Source organism: Hibiscus syriacus, unplaced genomic scaffold (genome assembly GCF_006381635.1).
Source record: "Hibiscus syriacus cultivar Baekdansim isolate YM2019G1 unplaced genomic scaffold, ASM638163v2 tig00001311_pilon, whole genome shotgun sequence".
In the NCBI taxonomy this organism is placed as follows: Eukaryota; Viridiplantae; Streptophyta; class Magnoliopsida; order Malvales; family Malvaceae; genus Hibiscus; species Hibiscus syriacus.
Genome location: NW_024061863.1, coordinates 39,250 through 57,112, shown reverse-complemented (window position 1 = coordinate 57,112; position 17,863 = coordinate 39,250). Strand labels below are relative to the sequence as shown.

Sequence of the window (17,863 nt, the reverse complement as noted above, 5' to 3'; positions counted from 1 at the left end):
CCCTCCAATCCTAAATAAAATTCTACAGGGAAAGAGGACAATTCCCGGCCGGAATCTAAGAACCAAAACAAGATGCAACTATTATCTTATGTCATGTTCCACGATTTAGATAGAAAGATGGACTAGTTACAAAAGTAGATGACTGCCCTAATCTATACATGAATTTCAAGTAATGCAGGTGATTAGAAGAACAAATTTAATGTAAAATATAGTGAATAACGACAAACATAGAACACCTCACATAATAAGTGATGATGATGGAAGCAAATATTCGAAGACATTATACTAAGAAATTGAACTCGACGCCGGTAGCACTAAATAATTTCTGTATCCGACTTGTAGAATAGAATAAAATATAACCTAATCATCGATCTGTAAGTTCAACTACAATTTGTGTTTTTAATAAGTGTTGAAACTATTCTTTCAAGTCGGCTGGCCAAAAACAATAATCGATGTCGATACTTTAACTAAAGAATCTCCTCATCCAGTCATCCTAGACAAAAACATCGTTCGACAGGAATTCCACATTCTAAAGGATTAAGCAATATGATTTTAACCAGATAAAAGTCACATATGTGGAGCTAATTCTCTAAATATAATTATCTGACCAGCGTCATCATTTCTCAAAAATATCCCCCATTAGCAGAGGGAGAATTCTCCATGTCAATTCTCTGTTCAGTGTCCACTTAGACCAGCTTCTTCTCTGAACTAGCGGCAGCCACACGTTGGCGCTTCCTCCAAGCTGGGATTTTACCAGGGAAAGCCCATCTTAACAACCTCTCCCACGTATAGCAGCCCAGAAACATGAGTAAAGCCCACAGCAAGAGCTTATCCCTCAATCCCATCGGTAAAGGAACCAAGCTCAACCAATCATTCAAGTCCCTGAACAGATCAGAAGTTATGACCACAAAGAAAACAGATGCAGCTCCAAGCGCATACAAGAATGGTTTGTTTTCGGGGATGCTCTGGTTGAAAGGATGACCCATGTAGTTCACTGCAAACGTTGCTACCTGAAGCATCATGCTCACCATGTATGAAACCGTGTTCACCAGATTAGGGTGAAACTCGGACTCTGGCTCAATGCATTCTTCAGGCATGTGTTTCTCAGCCTCCTTCACAGAATAAATCAAGAAAAGCAGGTGCATTGCGAACTGTCCCATGAGAGAAAGGAAGACATAGAAGCAGAAAATATTCGGGTGGGGGCGTGCAGCTGAAAGGGTGGGCAGTGGGCGAGCATGTGAGATGAACAGGAAAAAGGCAGCAGTAAATACACCACTAATTGTTGCCTGGACATCACCCAGCTTGACACCATCCAAGTACATCACACTTAAAACATAAGCTGTAGCAAGGCAGTTAAGGCCGAGTATCTTGAACATTTGAAGGGTAGTCACAAGAGTGCTGCGTCCTTGACGGATTATGTCGGTGGTTGGGGCAACTGATGCATGCTTTGCTGTAAATGGCGATGCCATAGAGGCATCCCCCAGTTTGACAATAGGAGCAGAGCGACCATCACCCTCCTCATTCAACTCATCCATCATCTTCTTCAGCTTCTGCCGTTGCTTCTCAGCAGCATTAAGATGTCGATTACTGGCTGCAAGGTTGCTAGATTCTGATCTGGTGGCAACTTTTCCTTTTGAAGAGGCTTCTGAAATGCCTGTTGCTTCTACAGTGGGCTTAGATTTCTTCGACTTCAATGACTGTGTGCTTTCATCTTTAGATGTTCCCGATGAAGAGCTTTCACTTTTAGTTGGAGGCACTGCATTCAATAGAGCAACACCAACATGGGCCTGAACAAAAGGTAGGATGTTACAAACAACAGAAGTTAATTCATAAGAAAATACAGATACAAACTGGTAACATGACAAGGTCAATCTGTCTTTAGGAGAGGAAAAAAACTTGTATTGTATAAATGTAACCAGGAAATCGTAAACATTGAAGTTCTCCAACTAAAATCCAAAATAATAACAAAAAAGCTTATTCCCGTATATTAAATTTTATTTATAAAAGTTGTATAAAACAAAATTTTTTACGATCAAAACTAGAAAAATTTTTAAACTTCAATTCAACATCATCAGGACCACATAGATATAGATCCACCTCGTAGCCAAAACAACTATAACTGACCAAATTAATCCTACAAGATATCCAGACAAATGTTAATCATAAAAAGAACTGTCTGATACAACTAATAGAGCAGATACTATCAACTAGTTCAGGCTTAATTGAGTTGATCCCTATATGAGTAGGGTTTTCTTGGGGGCTAACAGTAGATTAACAGATGGCAATTGATACATAGTGCTAAATACAGATGTAAAAATAAGTTCACAAACCTAAAAGGCCTTAAACATCATAATGGCTGCACAATAAACACGTTAAAACATTACCTGCTTAAGAGAGAAAATAAGATACCAACTAAAACTCATCGAGTAAAATATCACCTGCTTAAGAGCTCCAACATCATTGGTCCCATCACCACACATTAAAGTCAACCTTCCCACTGCCTTGAAAGTCGTCATGATAAGTTCTTTCTGTTCCGGAGCAACTCTTGCAAAAACCTACGATGACATTGCAGTATCAATAACATAAGACAAAGTAATGCAGAAAACCAAATAGTTCGTATAGTTGCAACCTTAACAAAAGGAATGACTCGTAAAATGGCAGAAGTCTGTTGTAACATCTCAATGCAGTCACCTCCAATACAAAGATCATGAGCCTCGGATAAAGCTTCAACCTCTTTCTCACTGATATCAGGTAAAATCCTTTGATCAGTCAACTAGAAGAATAGGTGGAGTTCAACACCTCTAACCAGCAGATCCACATAACAAGTTCCAGAAAAAAAAATATGATCAAAACTTGATATGCAGGCCCAAAAAAAGAAGCTAGATATACATGAAAGAGTCAAGATTTATGCTGGGCAAATTTATCAGAATTTAAATCCGGAAAAAGCCTACGGGCAAATTATGTCTAAAATAGTTGATGGTAACCAGAGAAAGGTAACCTGTAGGGAATCCTCTCCGTCTCATCTGGTGATACCCACTCGTAAACTTTACTATTCTTCACTGCACCAAGAATCAGTGCTGGTTTTGACACAATATGAACTTGGCCAGCAACGTGGCAAGCTGTCAAGGCTTGATCACCAGTTATCATCACCTAGAATAATAAAATTTGTTTTCAGAGAAACACAAAGTTAAGTCCCAATCTAGAAATTCACCACTTCGAGAAGGAAGGTGAGACGGTAATGCATAAAGAGCACACTTGCATGTATTTTCCACTAGCCCTAAAAACTTCACAGTGATATGCTACACAAATGGAACATAGTATTTTCCATTCACAAAGGAAAACATGATTCATAGGAAAGAACAAATGGAACATGGAAAACAGGAAGGGCATAGAAAAAATAAAGTAATATGAAGAACATTCTTTTTGGGCCCCAAAACCCAATCTACCCAAGTTTTGGTTATTATTAGAAAAAATGAGAAAACGCCAAGTTTCATGATCTGGCACAATTTCCTTTCTAAGGTATACATACATATAAACATACATGTATTAATCATAGGTTTCATTATCAAGGTACTTAAGAAATTAATTCTTTTTTTTCTCCTTTTTACATACATGCACTTCCATACAAATTGACAACCGAATTGTATATCATGGTAAAGGGATCTAAATGCTGATGAAGGAATTACTGATACAAACCAATAAGGTTCAAAAGATTTCATCTTCTTTCCTGCTACTTTTTTTATCCTAGCAAGCAAGAAAAGAGAATTTTTTCCCCTATAGCAAAGTGAAATAAATGATACAAAAAATCCATAACATGTTTGCATTCCCGTTAATACTTCTTACGAACTCTGAACCTTAAGCCAAAAATCAGCAAGCAACTTAAATGTTACATACATGCAGAAAAAAAATGAACTTGTTTTGTGGACATGGTTTTTTTTTTTTAATCATACAAAAAAGTAATTTGAATGATTTCCAAATCCATGCCTGGATTGCTTTCCAGTAAATACTTCTTACAAACTCTTAAACCTCAAGCCCAAAATCTAATAAGCAACTTAAATATTGCATATATGGAGGTAGAAATGAACTTGCGCCCACACAAAAGGTCTCAAAAAGTCCTATAGCAAAGCGATTTAAATGATACCAATGAGATAAATTCCAAGATTTATAATTTGTAAAATCTATCACTTTTCCTCATCACTTTAATAGTGGAACAACATAACACCCTTTAGGAAGATATATCCAGAAGATGCCACTTACCAAATCATGTGAAGAATTCTTTAATTCATATAGAATAGTGGAAGAGTCTGCTCTAATAGGACAGTTAAATACCTGAAAATTAAGTTTCGAGAAGTGAAAAAAGGTAACAAGTATAATACCCAAAAAAAGGTAACTTGTATCAAATAGTGATTGAACATCTAAACAGGGTAAATGTGTCCGGCAAACAAACCAAAAAAACTGTACAAAGATGAAAGAATTCATTGCTTAATGCTTACTGCAAAACCAGCAAATGTGAGGCTACACTCTACAGCATCTCTCTCCATGCTTCTAGCTTCACTAACCTGTGCAGGAGACATAACACAAATTGAAAGACATTAAAAATGCTTAAACACGTGAGATCAGAAGGTTGTACATATTTACAAGTAAAAAAATAAGTTAAAACAGCAAGTCTTTGTGGTCTGTCATGCATTGTAAGAAACTTTTTATCTTATATAATATATTGATAAGCTTCAATGTTTCCTACTTCTGGTTTATCCTCAAGAAAACGGTGTCTAAACTCTAAAAAAAAATCATGATCAAGGTCTCTTATATAGATTTGAGATTATCTAATAAAGGCCTCAGGTGTAAAATGAGAGAACTAATCCCAAGTAAAAACAAGTTTCAACAAATCTAAAACTTATTAAAAGAATGTGTTCCAATATTTCGGCACCAAAGTGAGTCCATGGCAAAGTATCAAAAGTGGTTAGGACATGGCAGTATAACTATATTCCATAAGGCATTTAGTCACTTAGATTAAAACTGAATTCACGGGATTAGTGTTATTTTTCAGAACCTATAAAAAATTCTTTGAAATCATACCTTAACCAAACAAAATGTTTCATTTAATTCGGTCATGGATTTCATATAACTGAATTATACTGAAGTTCTCATTCTGGGTAGAAGAAAAACAAAAATAAGTTCATGAAGTTCAAATTTTCAAAAAAATCTAACAAATTGGATATTTTTTTTTATAAAAATTGGAGGTCTCATTAAAAACTCCCTTCGTATTCGTCCACATACTAACAAGTATGTTAACGAACATTGGAATGAAGAAAAGAGTACCTCATATTTCATTAAATAAAACACCCAGTACATTTGAAAACACGGAATACCCTCATGTAGGGATAGACACCATCACAAAAAACCATAATCACCTAAAACTCTCACCTCCTCAACCACAAAGCCCCACAGACAATCACCCTATTCCTAAGTTACACCCCCAGCAAAACAAAAGCCACCCAACACCTAAGGACATAATAAAGCAGTAAAACAACACCTGCAACCATTAAAACGAATTCATCCGCCTCTAAAGAGAACTCCCCTAAATGAACCATCACGATCCAATGCCACCAAAATGAATTCAGCATATTAAGTAGATACATGTGATATACTTAAACAAATTGAGATTATGTAAAGAGATAAAGCAAATTTACATCAAGTATGTGTTTAACGTGTTTCAGATAAAATGTCAGGCCTTCCAGCTTTCAAATGGTCAATTTATCCAAATATTGATATGTCAAAGATTAATTCCAATAACTAACAAGAATGATTTCAAATGGGTGTTTTATTCAATGAAATATGAGGTACTCTTTTCTTGCTTCCAATGTTCGTTAACATACTTCTTAGTATGTGGACGAATACGAAGAGAGTTTTTAATGAGACCTCCAACTTCTATAAAAAACAAGAATGATTTCAATGACATAATGAATTAATTCAGTTCTGTTGGTTAATTAGTTAAAACTGAATTGCACAGGCTGATACTAGTCAAATCACTTCTTTTTTCTTTTTCTTTTTTCCTACTCTGAAAAAGGAAAATTGCACCAATCTAGTTTCGTGGGAATTGTGGAACAAACTAATAGGCTTTTGGGGTATTCTGTTAGCTCTACCTCCTGATCCTCCCTCTCTGCTCAGCTCATGGCCTGATTTGAGGCCTAATTCGTCTATTTGGAAGTTTATTCCGAGGGCAGTTTTATGGTCAATATGGAAGATAAGAAATGAAATCATCTTTGAAAAAGGAAAGTTGGACAGATTCTCATTGTTTTTCACTGTTCGTTTCAGGTTAGTGAAATGGTTTCTAGCAAAGTATCCTCTTCTCTCTATTCAGGTGGATTCTTTAATTGGTGATCATTTCTGCTTTTAAGGAATTGAATAGGCCTGTGTTCTGTTGGAGTCCTCCTCCAGTTGATTTTTTTAAGATGAATGCGGATGGGGCTGTTAGTAGTGTTGGGATGATTGCTGGAATAGGGGGTATTCTCATAGATTGGAATCGGACTAAACTTATTTCTTTTTCAGAAAATGTTGGTCCTACTCCTCCCATTCTAGCAGAATTGAAAGCTATCAAAAAAGGCATCGACATCTTTGTCTCCTCAGAATGGGTATCGAAGGGTAGGCTCATTATTGAAAGTGATTGCAAGCTAGCAGTGGATTGGATGAAAGACCAAGCTTCAGTTCCTATTTTTCTTACAAATTTTGTTAAGGAAATTGTGTCTATTGTTTCTGTAAAAGAGATTATTGTCAGGTGGATTCCTAGGTGTTGTAATTGCGAGACTGATAAGCTAGCAAAGGAGGGGATTGGGTGATTGTAAACTTTGTTTTAGTTGGTTTGTATGTTTTAGAGTAAAGGTGTTATAGGAGTGTTTATGTCTTATGTAGTTCGTAGGAGTGTATTTAAGTCTTATGTAATTGGTTTATCATTAATAAATTGAGGTACTCTTTTCCTCCTTCTGCTAGTCGGTTCTTGCCTTAAGGTAAAGGACTACTAAGAGGGTGGTTTTTAATGAGGCCTCCTATTTCTATCCCAAAAAAAAAAGGTTATGTTACTGCAAAGGCACTGTCCACCATGAAATTTCTTGGAAATGTTTCCAATTGTTGGGAACAAATATTTCTATTACGAGCAAATATAGATTTATTGAAATTCTCACAAAAGTGCGAGGGAAGGGGAAGAAACAGAATTACCAAAACTGGGGCAGAAGTGTCACCCAGCAATCAGTTATAATCTAATTGGAACAATATTGCTAACAATGTTATGAGATTGGCAGCTATTGCGCATCTTATTTTGCTCGAGAAAAGGAGACAAATAAAAATAAAAAAAGGCAGGAGGCATTTCAATATTGAATCCATATAAAACTTACTGTCATATCTGGAAGAGACTTGTAAGCAACGGCCAGCACACGAGACCCTTGTCGTGTAAATTTCTTGTAGGTTTCAACGTATATAGAAGGCAAATCAATGAGTCTATCTTGGATAGTCTCAGGTGCACCCTACAAACATAAGTTCACGCTAATGAAAAAAAAATTAAATATTTTTTTCTTTCTAAATAACTATGATACATGGCATATAACAACTTATGCAAGCTAGCAAATGCATTCTGGAAGATGTAATTATTACCCCTTAATCAGAAGACAAATGGAACAAGAGGGGAGAAAAATAGCTTTAACTAACATACATAACGATGTCAACCCTTGATGGGTAACAGTGCTTCAAACATTCCTAAGCAAAAAAAAATGTTCGCGACAGGTGCGATGCTTCAGATTTGGAATAGAAATGTCTGATAGTTTTATTGCATTTCAAGAATCCATAACACCTAAAATGCAGCAATATGAACAGTGTATGGTTGGCAAGAAGCTGATAGCAAAACAATTGGTCTTCAAAAAATTTAAAACTAGACAATAACTTACAGACCTTGACAAAAGCAAAAAACTCCTCCTGAACACGAACAACAACTGCCATTCGTTTCAAGTGTGATGCAAAATGGTGCCTCTGCACAATCTGCACAGGATTGCCGCTTCCTCTGAAGTGCATAAGATATAAGAGAAGTGTGTGTTAGACTATAACTTCATAAAGAAACAGACTTCTAAAATAATGAGTAATTAAAATCACCAAATTGCAGGGAAACAGGATGCATTCATATAATGCATGAAACACAAACAAGCATGCAATACACCATACCTGCACTCTAATGACAGGAAGGTTTTGTATATTAACATCTAAACATATATTCTAAACAATATTGATCAGAATTCATCAGTCCACTCCAAAAAAAATTAACCGCCAAACACAGGTTCCAAACATGAACAGTGATTTTGTAAGGAATTCTGGACCACTGAATCAATAATCCATCAGGTTAGATAAAAATTAACACACATAAAATTACATACGTAAAACGGAGCTACTAAAATCTGTCATATCCTAACTTTATCAACAGAAAAAAAAATTCAGTGACACGGTAACCAACTCATATAACACTTATACTTGTGTTTCTTGTTCAGTCACAATACATCAAGCAGCTGTTGCGCCCAATAAAAAGAAGCATTTATATGTTGAATTGTTTGGGTTAATTTTTCACATTTTTTCTTCCAAGAAAGGAGATCTGAAACCAAGGTTTTCTTGTCTATCAGCTGCCTTCGTTGGTTATCCTGATTTTTCCTTCTAACTTATGATCTGTTGAAAATTTACTTCAACTTCTAGACCACATTTACTTCACCACTAAGGATTTGTTGCAAATTTAGCGATAGTTTATTGGCAATTTACTCAAACATAGTACCCCAAAAGTCTCGAATATATTAACACTGTAAATCCTATTTTTTAACCAAATGATGATCAATTTAATGAGAAGCTTTCTTCTTGTCTAGAAACAAGAACCCCAATTACTATCATTAGAGTTCCAGTAGGTCAAGCCTACAACTGCAAAATGTACTTTTTGTAACTGTATGAGATGGGGAGTCAGTTCAATCAGCACAAAGTATCTGCAAACAAAATCGTCACAGCATTAACAAAAAAGAAAGATGTGTAAGGCTTGCATTGGAGATTAAGGCACTTTCGAGGATGAAACTTTGTCCTTCTATTTTCAGAAATTTTCAAGAATCTCTTTTTCCTCCTAGAAGGGGCAATGCACTACTTAAACTTGTGTAAAGTCTGAAGAAAATCATTAATGCATGAAAAGGCGCCAAAAGTTAGAAGCCAACCCAAAATAAAAGAGTAGAAATGAAATTGCAAACATATGAATCAATAATAGAAGCAAAATTGACTACTGAGCAAGAAAATTACTTTCTTGGAATAGCCTTCTCATCATATTTATAACTCCAATCAATTCCTTTTAGTGCAGCTTTCTCAAGAGGATCACCGACCTACAACATTTTCAAAACTAAAAGTAACTTACAATTGTTAAATACACATAACTTCAACCAAAATCCTAAGAGTAATACATAACATGAAAGAGAACCCAACACAGGGCACTCAAAGACATTTAATATGCTAGCACCAGGAGCAGATATATCAAGACTTGGAATTTTGATGTGAATGAATTACATAGTGTAGGTTGTAAGGTTGTAGAAATTATAGAAATGAGCTGTCAATCCCTTAAGTTAAGAGATTCTGTAATTATTCTCTGTTTTTCAATCCCTTATTTCAAGGGATTACATCTCCTAGGATTAGTATCTTTCCTAACTTAGAGTTTCCTAGTTTAGAGGCATAATTTGTATATAAATATGTAATATGTTCTACTGGCATTGTAGCAGTCTTAAGTGTTTTAATATGTATTAAAGAGGTAGCACTCTGCATTCCAGTTACCATACCACAAACTAAATAACCTCTTCATAACAATGGAAAAACCTGCCCCCACATATTAAATAAGCAAAACACAAATTAGACATTTACCAAATGCTAGTTTATCATAACCTCCAATCATATTTTACAAAACTACTTACTATTAGATAGAAAAGAAAAAGCAACATTCCACAGGTAATTACAAGAACAAAAAACACAGGATTAAAAGCTTTGCTTAAAAAAGTGGCATACCAGCTTGTTGTCTACAAACACTAAGGCATGACAAGAAGCCAGAATCTCAACTGTGCGTGAAGGAACTTTAGCCATATCAGATTCTAATTCTGAACCGTCATTTAACCCAACAACACCAGAGAACTCCTGGGAAAAAAACAAAGAAAATGAATTCATTAAATGAGAATAAAACATTTTAGAAAATCACTTCTTGCTCTGTTAGTAGCATACCATATCATCTGATGTCAATGTGCCAGTTTTATCAAAACAACATATGTCAACCTGTAGAAATAAACATCAGGAAATACTGAAATCGATATAATGCAGAGCAGCACTAAGGTATTGTAATGCATCAATTACTACAAAATCAAGCCAAAACAAAGAATAGGAGAAGTGCAAGAAAAGAATATATGGCCTGTAACCATGGATGCTAAAGCTACAGTTTATCTTCTTTAACTATTTGCAAAATTGCCAGGCCTTTAGTCCATATAAAGAATCGGTCGCACAAACCTTTCCAGCAAATGGGATTCGGAAAGGCTCTGTACAAAATATTCCACGCCGTGCAAGGGCAATTAAAGATGTATTAACAGCGATAGATAACTCCATTGGTAGCTCTGGGGGAATCACAGAAGTAATAATAAGAGAACAACTAAGGAAGAGTTTGTATTTGCTTCTTGTAGGATCTTCCAGTCCCTACATGTAAAATGATATTATTATCATTTACCTACCAAACATGTAAGCTTAATATGGTTTCCACTACCTCAAGAAGAATTAATTTACCTTTTTAAGTACATAACCAGCGGCAATTATTGCAAATACAACAAGAAATAAAATAAAGAGGCCACTTTCCCAGCTGTTAGCAGTAACCTACAGCGCATAATTGAAAATAAACTACTGAAAAATAAATACAAAATGGATATAAATAAACCAAACACTTTGAAAGCACACATAAGACATTACCCTTTCTGTAGAAAACAAAATTGTTCTCATAAGTTTTCCTTGACTTGTTTCAAACCCAGTGCGCAGAACTACAGCCAGGCAGCCACCATCTGGAGTTCTCAGAGGGAAGCTCTGATCCAATTAGAAATATAGAAATTTAAATTAAAGGGATAAACATGAGATAGGTTAATAACTAAATTTTGGTACAAACTACCTTATCAGCTGTGTGCTGCAATATTTTAGTCCCACCAAACAAAATATGATTCTTGTCGCGCTTGGAAGATAGCTTCTCCTCAATGCCCCTGCCTGCTATAGAAACCTAGGGAAAATTTTTTAACTCATATAAACTGTCACTGAACAAAGGTTTTCTCTAGAGAGATTATATGAGTAAAAATAATGTGGAAAACAACCCCGTATGAAGTGCAACATACAAGTCAAATGATCTAAAATAAAATCTAAAGATATAGGGAAAGCATTTAAAGGAAAAGGCAGAATTAGGCTTAGACAATACAAATTTTTCAAGTCAAACTTAAGATTGCAATACTAACCATTAAAAAAATATAGTTAGTTTTACGACAGAAACCTTACATTCATCGATTGAACTCCCACAACAAAGATTTTACACAACTAAACATCATGCCTAAGAGATCATTATTGAATACTAAAACAGGAAACAAGAACAGAATTAAGAAGAGATCCACCTTCCACTGGGGAGTAGACTCGCCTGTGAGAATGGCTTCATTCACAATAGCACTTCCAGCTAGTATAAGCATGTCTGCTGGAACAGACTTATCTTCTTCATTTTGACCAGATGATCGACCAATGGAGACAACATCCCCAGGCAATAGATCTGTTCCAGATAGTTTCACCCACCTACAACTCCCAAAGTTTGAATTATAAATCTAAAACTTCGAAAAAGCTTAAAAACAGTCGTAGTAATAAAATGATAATAGTCACACAAACACACACACTATACGAAACAATAAGCTGATGTTTACAGAAACATACTTCCCACATCGATGCACCATTAGAGTCTGGCTGTCCACTCTAACGCGTCTTAACTCACTTAAAGTCTTCAACCGACTTTTTGCCATTGTTGACTCAAACATGAACAGCATGAATAAGGTGAACAAACTGTAATACCAATACTCATCAAGACACCAAAGACCAACACAGAATACCTACAAAAGACAAGATAAAATGTCACAAAAAGTACCTTGCCATCAAAGAAAAAAAATCGATATTTTAAAGACATTCTAACAATGAGAAAACCTGAAAGACAAAAAAGGGCTCCATGCAATGCTCTTTCATTAATTTCTGAAAAGTAGGTTGTGGATATTCAAATCTGCATGATAGAAACAAATTCATGTGAACATGTAACAGTCGTATTATTATAAAAAAATTAGAACATCTCAGATTAGCACAGTCCACAATTCACAACTGATAAGTGAAGAATCATAGAAAACTGAAGGGAGGGGGAGAATTGTGCTCTGTCAATTAAATTAAGTAAGAATAAAAACAAAATTAAAACATTAGAGCATGGGAATTTTGATATTCAAAAGATTCCAACAGTAAAACCATTAATTTGTGGCAAACCACACAGTAAGCTACTATCAAAAGGTTCCTTTCATTAGTCATTTATCCAGGACAAGTCAAATCAAAACAAATTGAAAGGCTAAGGTGAAAATTAGTATGCTAGCAACATACACATTACGTCCCCACTTTTCAGTTGCAGCAAGAACTTTAGCATCAGAGCCATGGCCGGTACATTTTAGGTAATAGCCAAATGTTTCCTTTGTAGGATATGGAAGCTTGCAAAAGGTATCTTCCTCCTTAGAATAGATGAAGCACTGCTTCCTGAAATCAAAGTAAATCTCCTCCACATCTTTCGCAGATGAAGAACTTGCTACCTATGCAATTAATCAAATAAAAATATAAGAACTCAAAGTGGAGGGGGAGGGGGAGGAGGGGCAAAGTAGGAGCACTGGAAGAAAAATCTGAATCACACAATTCATATGAAATAAGAGAGTTGAAAAGGAAAGGAAGACTTCGGATCCAAACAAGGGGGAAAGGAAGAGGGGCAAGCAGAGAGACAATAATTAAATCACACAGATTATTCAAACAAAATTTCCGAAAGGAAAAACTTATAATGCAAAACCAATTCTGGCATAAATATTTTATATAAAAATAAAATTATGCAAAACCACATACTACTGTTACTATCAATAATAATAATACAACCAATTTTCCCACTGAAATGCACAATTTGCTTTTCAATTTGCATAATAAAAAATAAAAAGCAAGAAACAAAAGTAAACTAGGCAATGCCTACATAATTAAAATGAAAACAAACAAATAAAGAAATAAAAGAGAGAGAGAAACCTGCCTGCTTACGAATATGAAGTGGCACTACCTCTTTCGAACCACAAAACTTTGCCGGAGTAATTTTGCAGACATTAGCATGGCGAATATCATTGACCTGCGCACACCATTATATTCCAAATTCGAAAAATAAATAAGTAATTCGTTCCAAAACTCGTACCAGACCGGAATCACAGTATAATCTTTATTACCTTGCTATATTGAACAAAGCACTTGAAATCCACGGACCAAGCCGTGAAAAGCAAGACCAATGTGTGAGTGACAACAAGGCCGCCGAACACGATGGCTGCATCAACGAAATCTAAGCTAGGAACTACAATAGTTAGCCAAAGGATATAGAGCATTGCGAAAGGCCAAACGTCTAATCGCCATGCTGTGTGTTTCTTTCTAAACAAATCAACTTTGTCCACTACTTTCCCACCAACATGGAACCTCGACATCTCAAATCCACCTTCCTGTTTGTTCACCAATAAAGTGGGTGTAAGGAATGGATGGGAAAACAAAGGATTAGAGAGTGAAGAAGACCGATCGATTTAGGAGTAGTTAAAGTAATTTTAAATCCGAAAATCCGACTAAAGGAAAATTGATAAAAGGATTTCGTAAAATTACCTGAGACAAAGAGATCTGAAACCCTAAAATCGAAACGAATTAAAGTTGAAATGAGACCGGACAAGGGAAAGAGAGAATTACGGCTTTGGAACATGTATAATATAAAGCTAAATGAATCAGTTAATCAGAATTAAGCAAAAAAAATCTAAATTAAATTTATTAAAATGGAGTAATGACCAAAATGAAAACATATATATGTATATTATAAATAATCTAAATGGATCTTCCATATTAGATATTTGTAGATCTGCTATTTATATTTGGTTCAACGCTCATTTTTTAATAAGAATATAGTAGTGCTATATAATATCCGTATCGAATTTAATTAAAATTAAATTAATATCTTTTCATAATTATATTATATGTTTGATTTATAAAGTAAGATTTAATTTATTTCTTTAGTATATGGTATTTTTTCTAATTTAATACTTCAACATTTTATTAGTCTACTTTAATCTTTTATGGATACAAACGACATTCATAGGAAACAATGTTACACTGTAATTCTAATAATACTATTTGTTTGATCATTAGCTCTTTCTATTCCTGTGCAGAGATGAATGCCTTTAAATTCGATCATTTTTTGAACTCTGATTCGTAAATGATCACTACGTCATATGCTTTAGTTCCAACTTGTTCACAATTAAAGAATCAAATAAATTTGCGTGAGATATTTAACTTATTAAAACACAACGTAATTGTATAATTTTTATCGGCGCCATCAATAATATGATATTTTCTATTGGTATTAATGGATCTTTAGATATAATTAACTAATCATTATTTAATATCTATTAAACACTACTTGATATTAACTGATCGATCGAAGTTTCACACATGATATGGATGAGTGAGCAATACACGATATGTTCTTATAGATTGAATGAATGCATCCTTTTATTTAAATGATTGTAAAATGTCGGATTAAAGTTGATGACAAGAATGATAGTTTCAAGCACTAGAGTAGGCAACAGGCAACAAAAATATTAGGTACTATAGTAGGAGAATGGGTATAATAAAGGGGTTTATAAGTATTTATGGTCATTTGGGTATTTTATATCTTAATATTGCGACATAGAGTTCCTGTACCATTTTTATTTTAAAAAGGTTATCTTTCCACTAATATATGTTTAATTTTATCGTTAATTGTTAACATGGCAATTATAAAAAATAAACAATAAAATACAATTCTATTAAACTATTTCGTTTATAATTAAGGGGCTCAATCATGTATTTATTTTTCATTACCAGAAGTAGTATCTAAACTTAAACTTTATTTTTTATCACGTTAGTATCTTCATCAGCCGACTATTTATCAACAATGATCAATAATAACCTGATTCGATAACTGAGCGACATTTTGCATTTCAAAACCAGTTAAGTACCAGACGGGAAAGAAAATTAAAGTCCAAATTCCCACAAACCTAACAAGATCTAATGATAATAATCCAGCCATGTTGAACAACGAATAAGAGCTTGTTGATCATTAGTAATGTTCGGAGAATGTGTCGGACCAACACAGTCCCAAGGGGAAATCGACCGATTCTAAAGCCCGAACTCAATAAGAAAACAATAAAACGAAACAAACATGATGGGCAATAACGAAATTCAACTGCGAGCACAGTTGAATGCACACAAGTCATTACGCTGGAAATGAGCAATAAAAGAAAACATGGAGAATTTCAAATAAGACTCAAATTCCCATAAAATGCACCACCGCTCGTGATTATTCATAGGCATATAGGTTAAAACAGCCAACATCATGTAAAAGACAAGCCCCTAACATAATACCATGTAGATTCGACAGATAGGCAACAACCAATTACATAGTTAAACAAGTTAATCAGACAGGGCTTAGCAATTGATAAAGCTGGAGTTTGGGTTCAGAGTTCATGCCGATGATGATCACCAGCGGAATGAAGCCATAGTGTGTTACCACTTTGGCTTTCTTCATAGTCCATGTGCTCCAGTCTTTCAAGCACTGCGCAGCTGATTTCTCATCCGAGCCCTTAAATCCCTTCCCCCCTTTGCCTTTAGTCTTTAGAGAAACTCTAGATGCCATTAAAAGGTGTTTATTTTCCCCCTGACTCTTTGCAGATTTGTTAGGATAACCCTATTACATTATAGGGAAAAGCAGCAGTTCAGTAATTTTGGAAAATGCTCACTACACAAGCTGCGAAAAAAGAATATTATCTAGAAATGTTGAAAACAAGAAAATAAATTGGACATTGAACTATGTTTAAATGATCGTTTTAATAACTGAATTATGCTCAAATAATTGTTGTTACTGTACTTTTAAAAGTTTCGAATGATTATTAAATTTATCAAAGTATTGTAAAATGGTCACTCTTACATCATAACAAGTGTAAGAATTCAATAAATTTAATGATCATTTTGTAAAGTTTTGATAAAATAACAGTTAAATACATGATCACATGGATTCTAAATTAAAGAAGACTTATTTCAAACAAAAATTATAATTGAAGTTCAATCATGATCAACAATAAACAAGTTTCACCACGAAAATACTGAATAAAGTATATGTTCTAAGCAATAAGTTATAGATCAAACCCAGATATACAAATTCAAAACATTCAGAAAACCCGAAAGAGGGATATCAAAGGATAAGTTTTGGATCAAGTTCAAAGACAAAACACGATAATACCAAGAAAGAAATGTAATTTACCAATTCAAACCCTGTCCAAGATAAATTCACCAGATTCTCATTTTTGTCATTTTCATCTTCAACTCATAGCTAATTTAACCTCAAATTAATAATAATAAATAATAATAATAATAATTTCGAAAGAGACGAATGCATTTAGAAGCGCAATGGAAGCCTTGCAAATTAGCCAAAAAAAGTACTACGAGGAGCTAATTTCATGATCGAAAAATGGAAAAGAATAATCACAAGAAATCAATATGCTTACCACAACAACGGGCCTTTAGGAAGCCAAGGAAGATTGCTTGTTTCGAGGATTCGTGAGAAGAAGAAATGGAACGGTGGTTGAGAGGAATGAGGGCTTTAAAAATGAAGGAAATAAATTCTGTTAGGGTTCGGTTGCATTATTACTTTATTATCCTAGTAAATTAAATGTAAGTTTTGGTACCTGAACTTGGATTCAGTATTCAATTAGGTACCTAAGTTTTTTTTTTTTGGAAAGTTAAGTATTGGACAGTTAAGTACTTGTACTTGACTTGAAGGTTCAACTGGGTACCTAAACCTTTTTTAAAAAAGAAAAGAGGAAATTTGGGTAGATTATACTATGTTGCAATCATCATCTGTAATTGCATTGGGTTATCTTGTAGTGCTTCAGTTACCCTGTTTGGTGGATTATCGAACTCATGATTTTCTTAAAGTAGTTTTTGGGTTAGTTTGACTATATTATTTACAATCTTATTTCTTTCACAAAAACATGTATAAATTATATCTTCTATCGATGGCGTAATAATTTTAGGATATGATGAGTTACCGTAAAAACTTCTTTTTTATTGTTCCTTTCTGAAGCATATGTATCACATCTAAATTGTTCGATTCCACTAAAATCCAACGCTCTTCCATATTTCATGCTCGATTTTATAGTTCAAATTAGTTAAAAATAATCGTAAGTGTCAATTTGTACTGAAAAGTTAAGTTCAAGTTCGATTTAAACTAATAAGTAAAGTTCAAATATATAACTGGATCAGAAAAATTAGATACACATTAAAGCTCAAACCTAAATTCAAGTATAGAATTGGAAAAAAAATTAAATATTGAATTAAACACCGAAATCAATTTCCATGCCTAAATGTATATTTATCATTTATAATTGACTAGAATTTGACACTTCAACATTAAAAATATAAAATGTTACTGTTAGACATAAAAATCTCATTATCCGAAAATAAGCTTGAAAAATCA

At 34.2% G+C, this 17,863-nt stretch overlaps 2 protein-coding genes across 3 annotated transcripts; both read right to left on the bottom strand.

Annotated features, from left to right (window-relative positions):
* Nucleotides 1–433: 433 nt before the first annotated feature.
* LOC120124936 (probable manganese-transporting ATPase PDR2) lies at nt 434–14,080 on the bottom strand. Of its 2 annotated transcripts, none has more exons than XM_039143490.1 (22): nt 13,963–14,075; nt 13,545–13,831; nt 13,358–13,450; nt 12,679–12,881; nt 12,244–12,316; nt 11,980–12,152; nt 11,673–11,844; nt 11,186–11,290; nt 10,993–11,103; nt 10,813–10,899; nt 10,543–10,725; nt 10,264–10,314; nt 10,054–10,179; nt 9,304–9,383; nt 7,939–8,047; nt 7,389–7,517; nt 4,494–4,559; nt 4,258–4,329; nt 2,999–3,150; nt 2,630–2,741; nt 2,439–2,555; nt 434–1,787 (listed from the first exon to the last, which is right to left on the bottom strand). In XM_039143490.1, exons 1-22 carry the CDS (start codon nt 14,054–14,056, stop codon nt 687–689), a joined length of 3,696 nt encoding a protein of 1,231 aa, XP_038999421.1. In that variant the 5' UTR covers nt 14,057–14,075; the 3' UTR covers nt 434–686. The 2 variants fall into 2 exon arrangements, with proteins under 2 accessions (XP_038999421.1, XP_038999424.1); XM_039143493.1 differs by having other exon boundaries at nt 687–1,787; nt 13,545–13,845; nt 13,963–14,080.
* A 1,584-nt stretch (nt 14,081–15,664) lies between these two features.
* On the bottom strand, nt 15,665–16,993 carry LOC120124873 (mitochondrial import receptor subunit TOM7-1-like). The gene is made up of 2 exons (XM_039143444.1): nt 16,893–16,993; nt 15,665–16,075 (listed from the first exon to the last, which is right to left on the bottom strand). The coding sequence occupies exon 2, from the start codon at nt 16,022–16,024 to the stop codon at nt 15,806–15,808; it is 219 nt and encodes a 72-aa protein (XP_038999375.1). The 5' UTR covers nt 16,025–16,075; nt 16,893–16,993; the 3' UTR covers nt 15,665–15,805.
* Between the last annotated feature and the right edge of the window lie 870 nt (nt 16,994–17,863).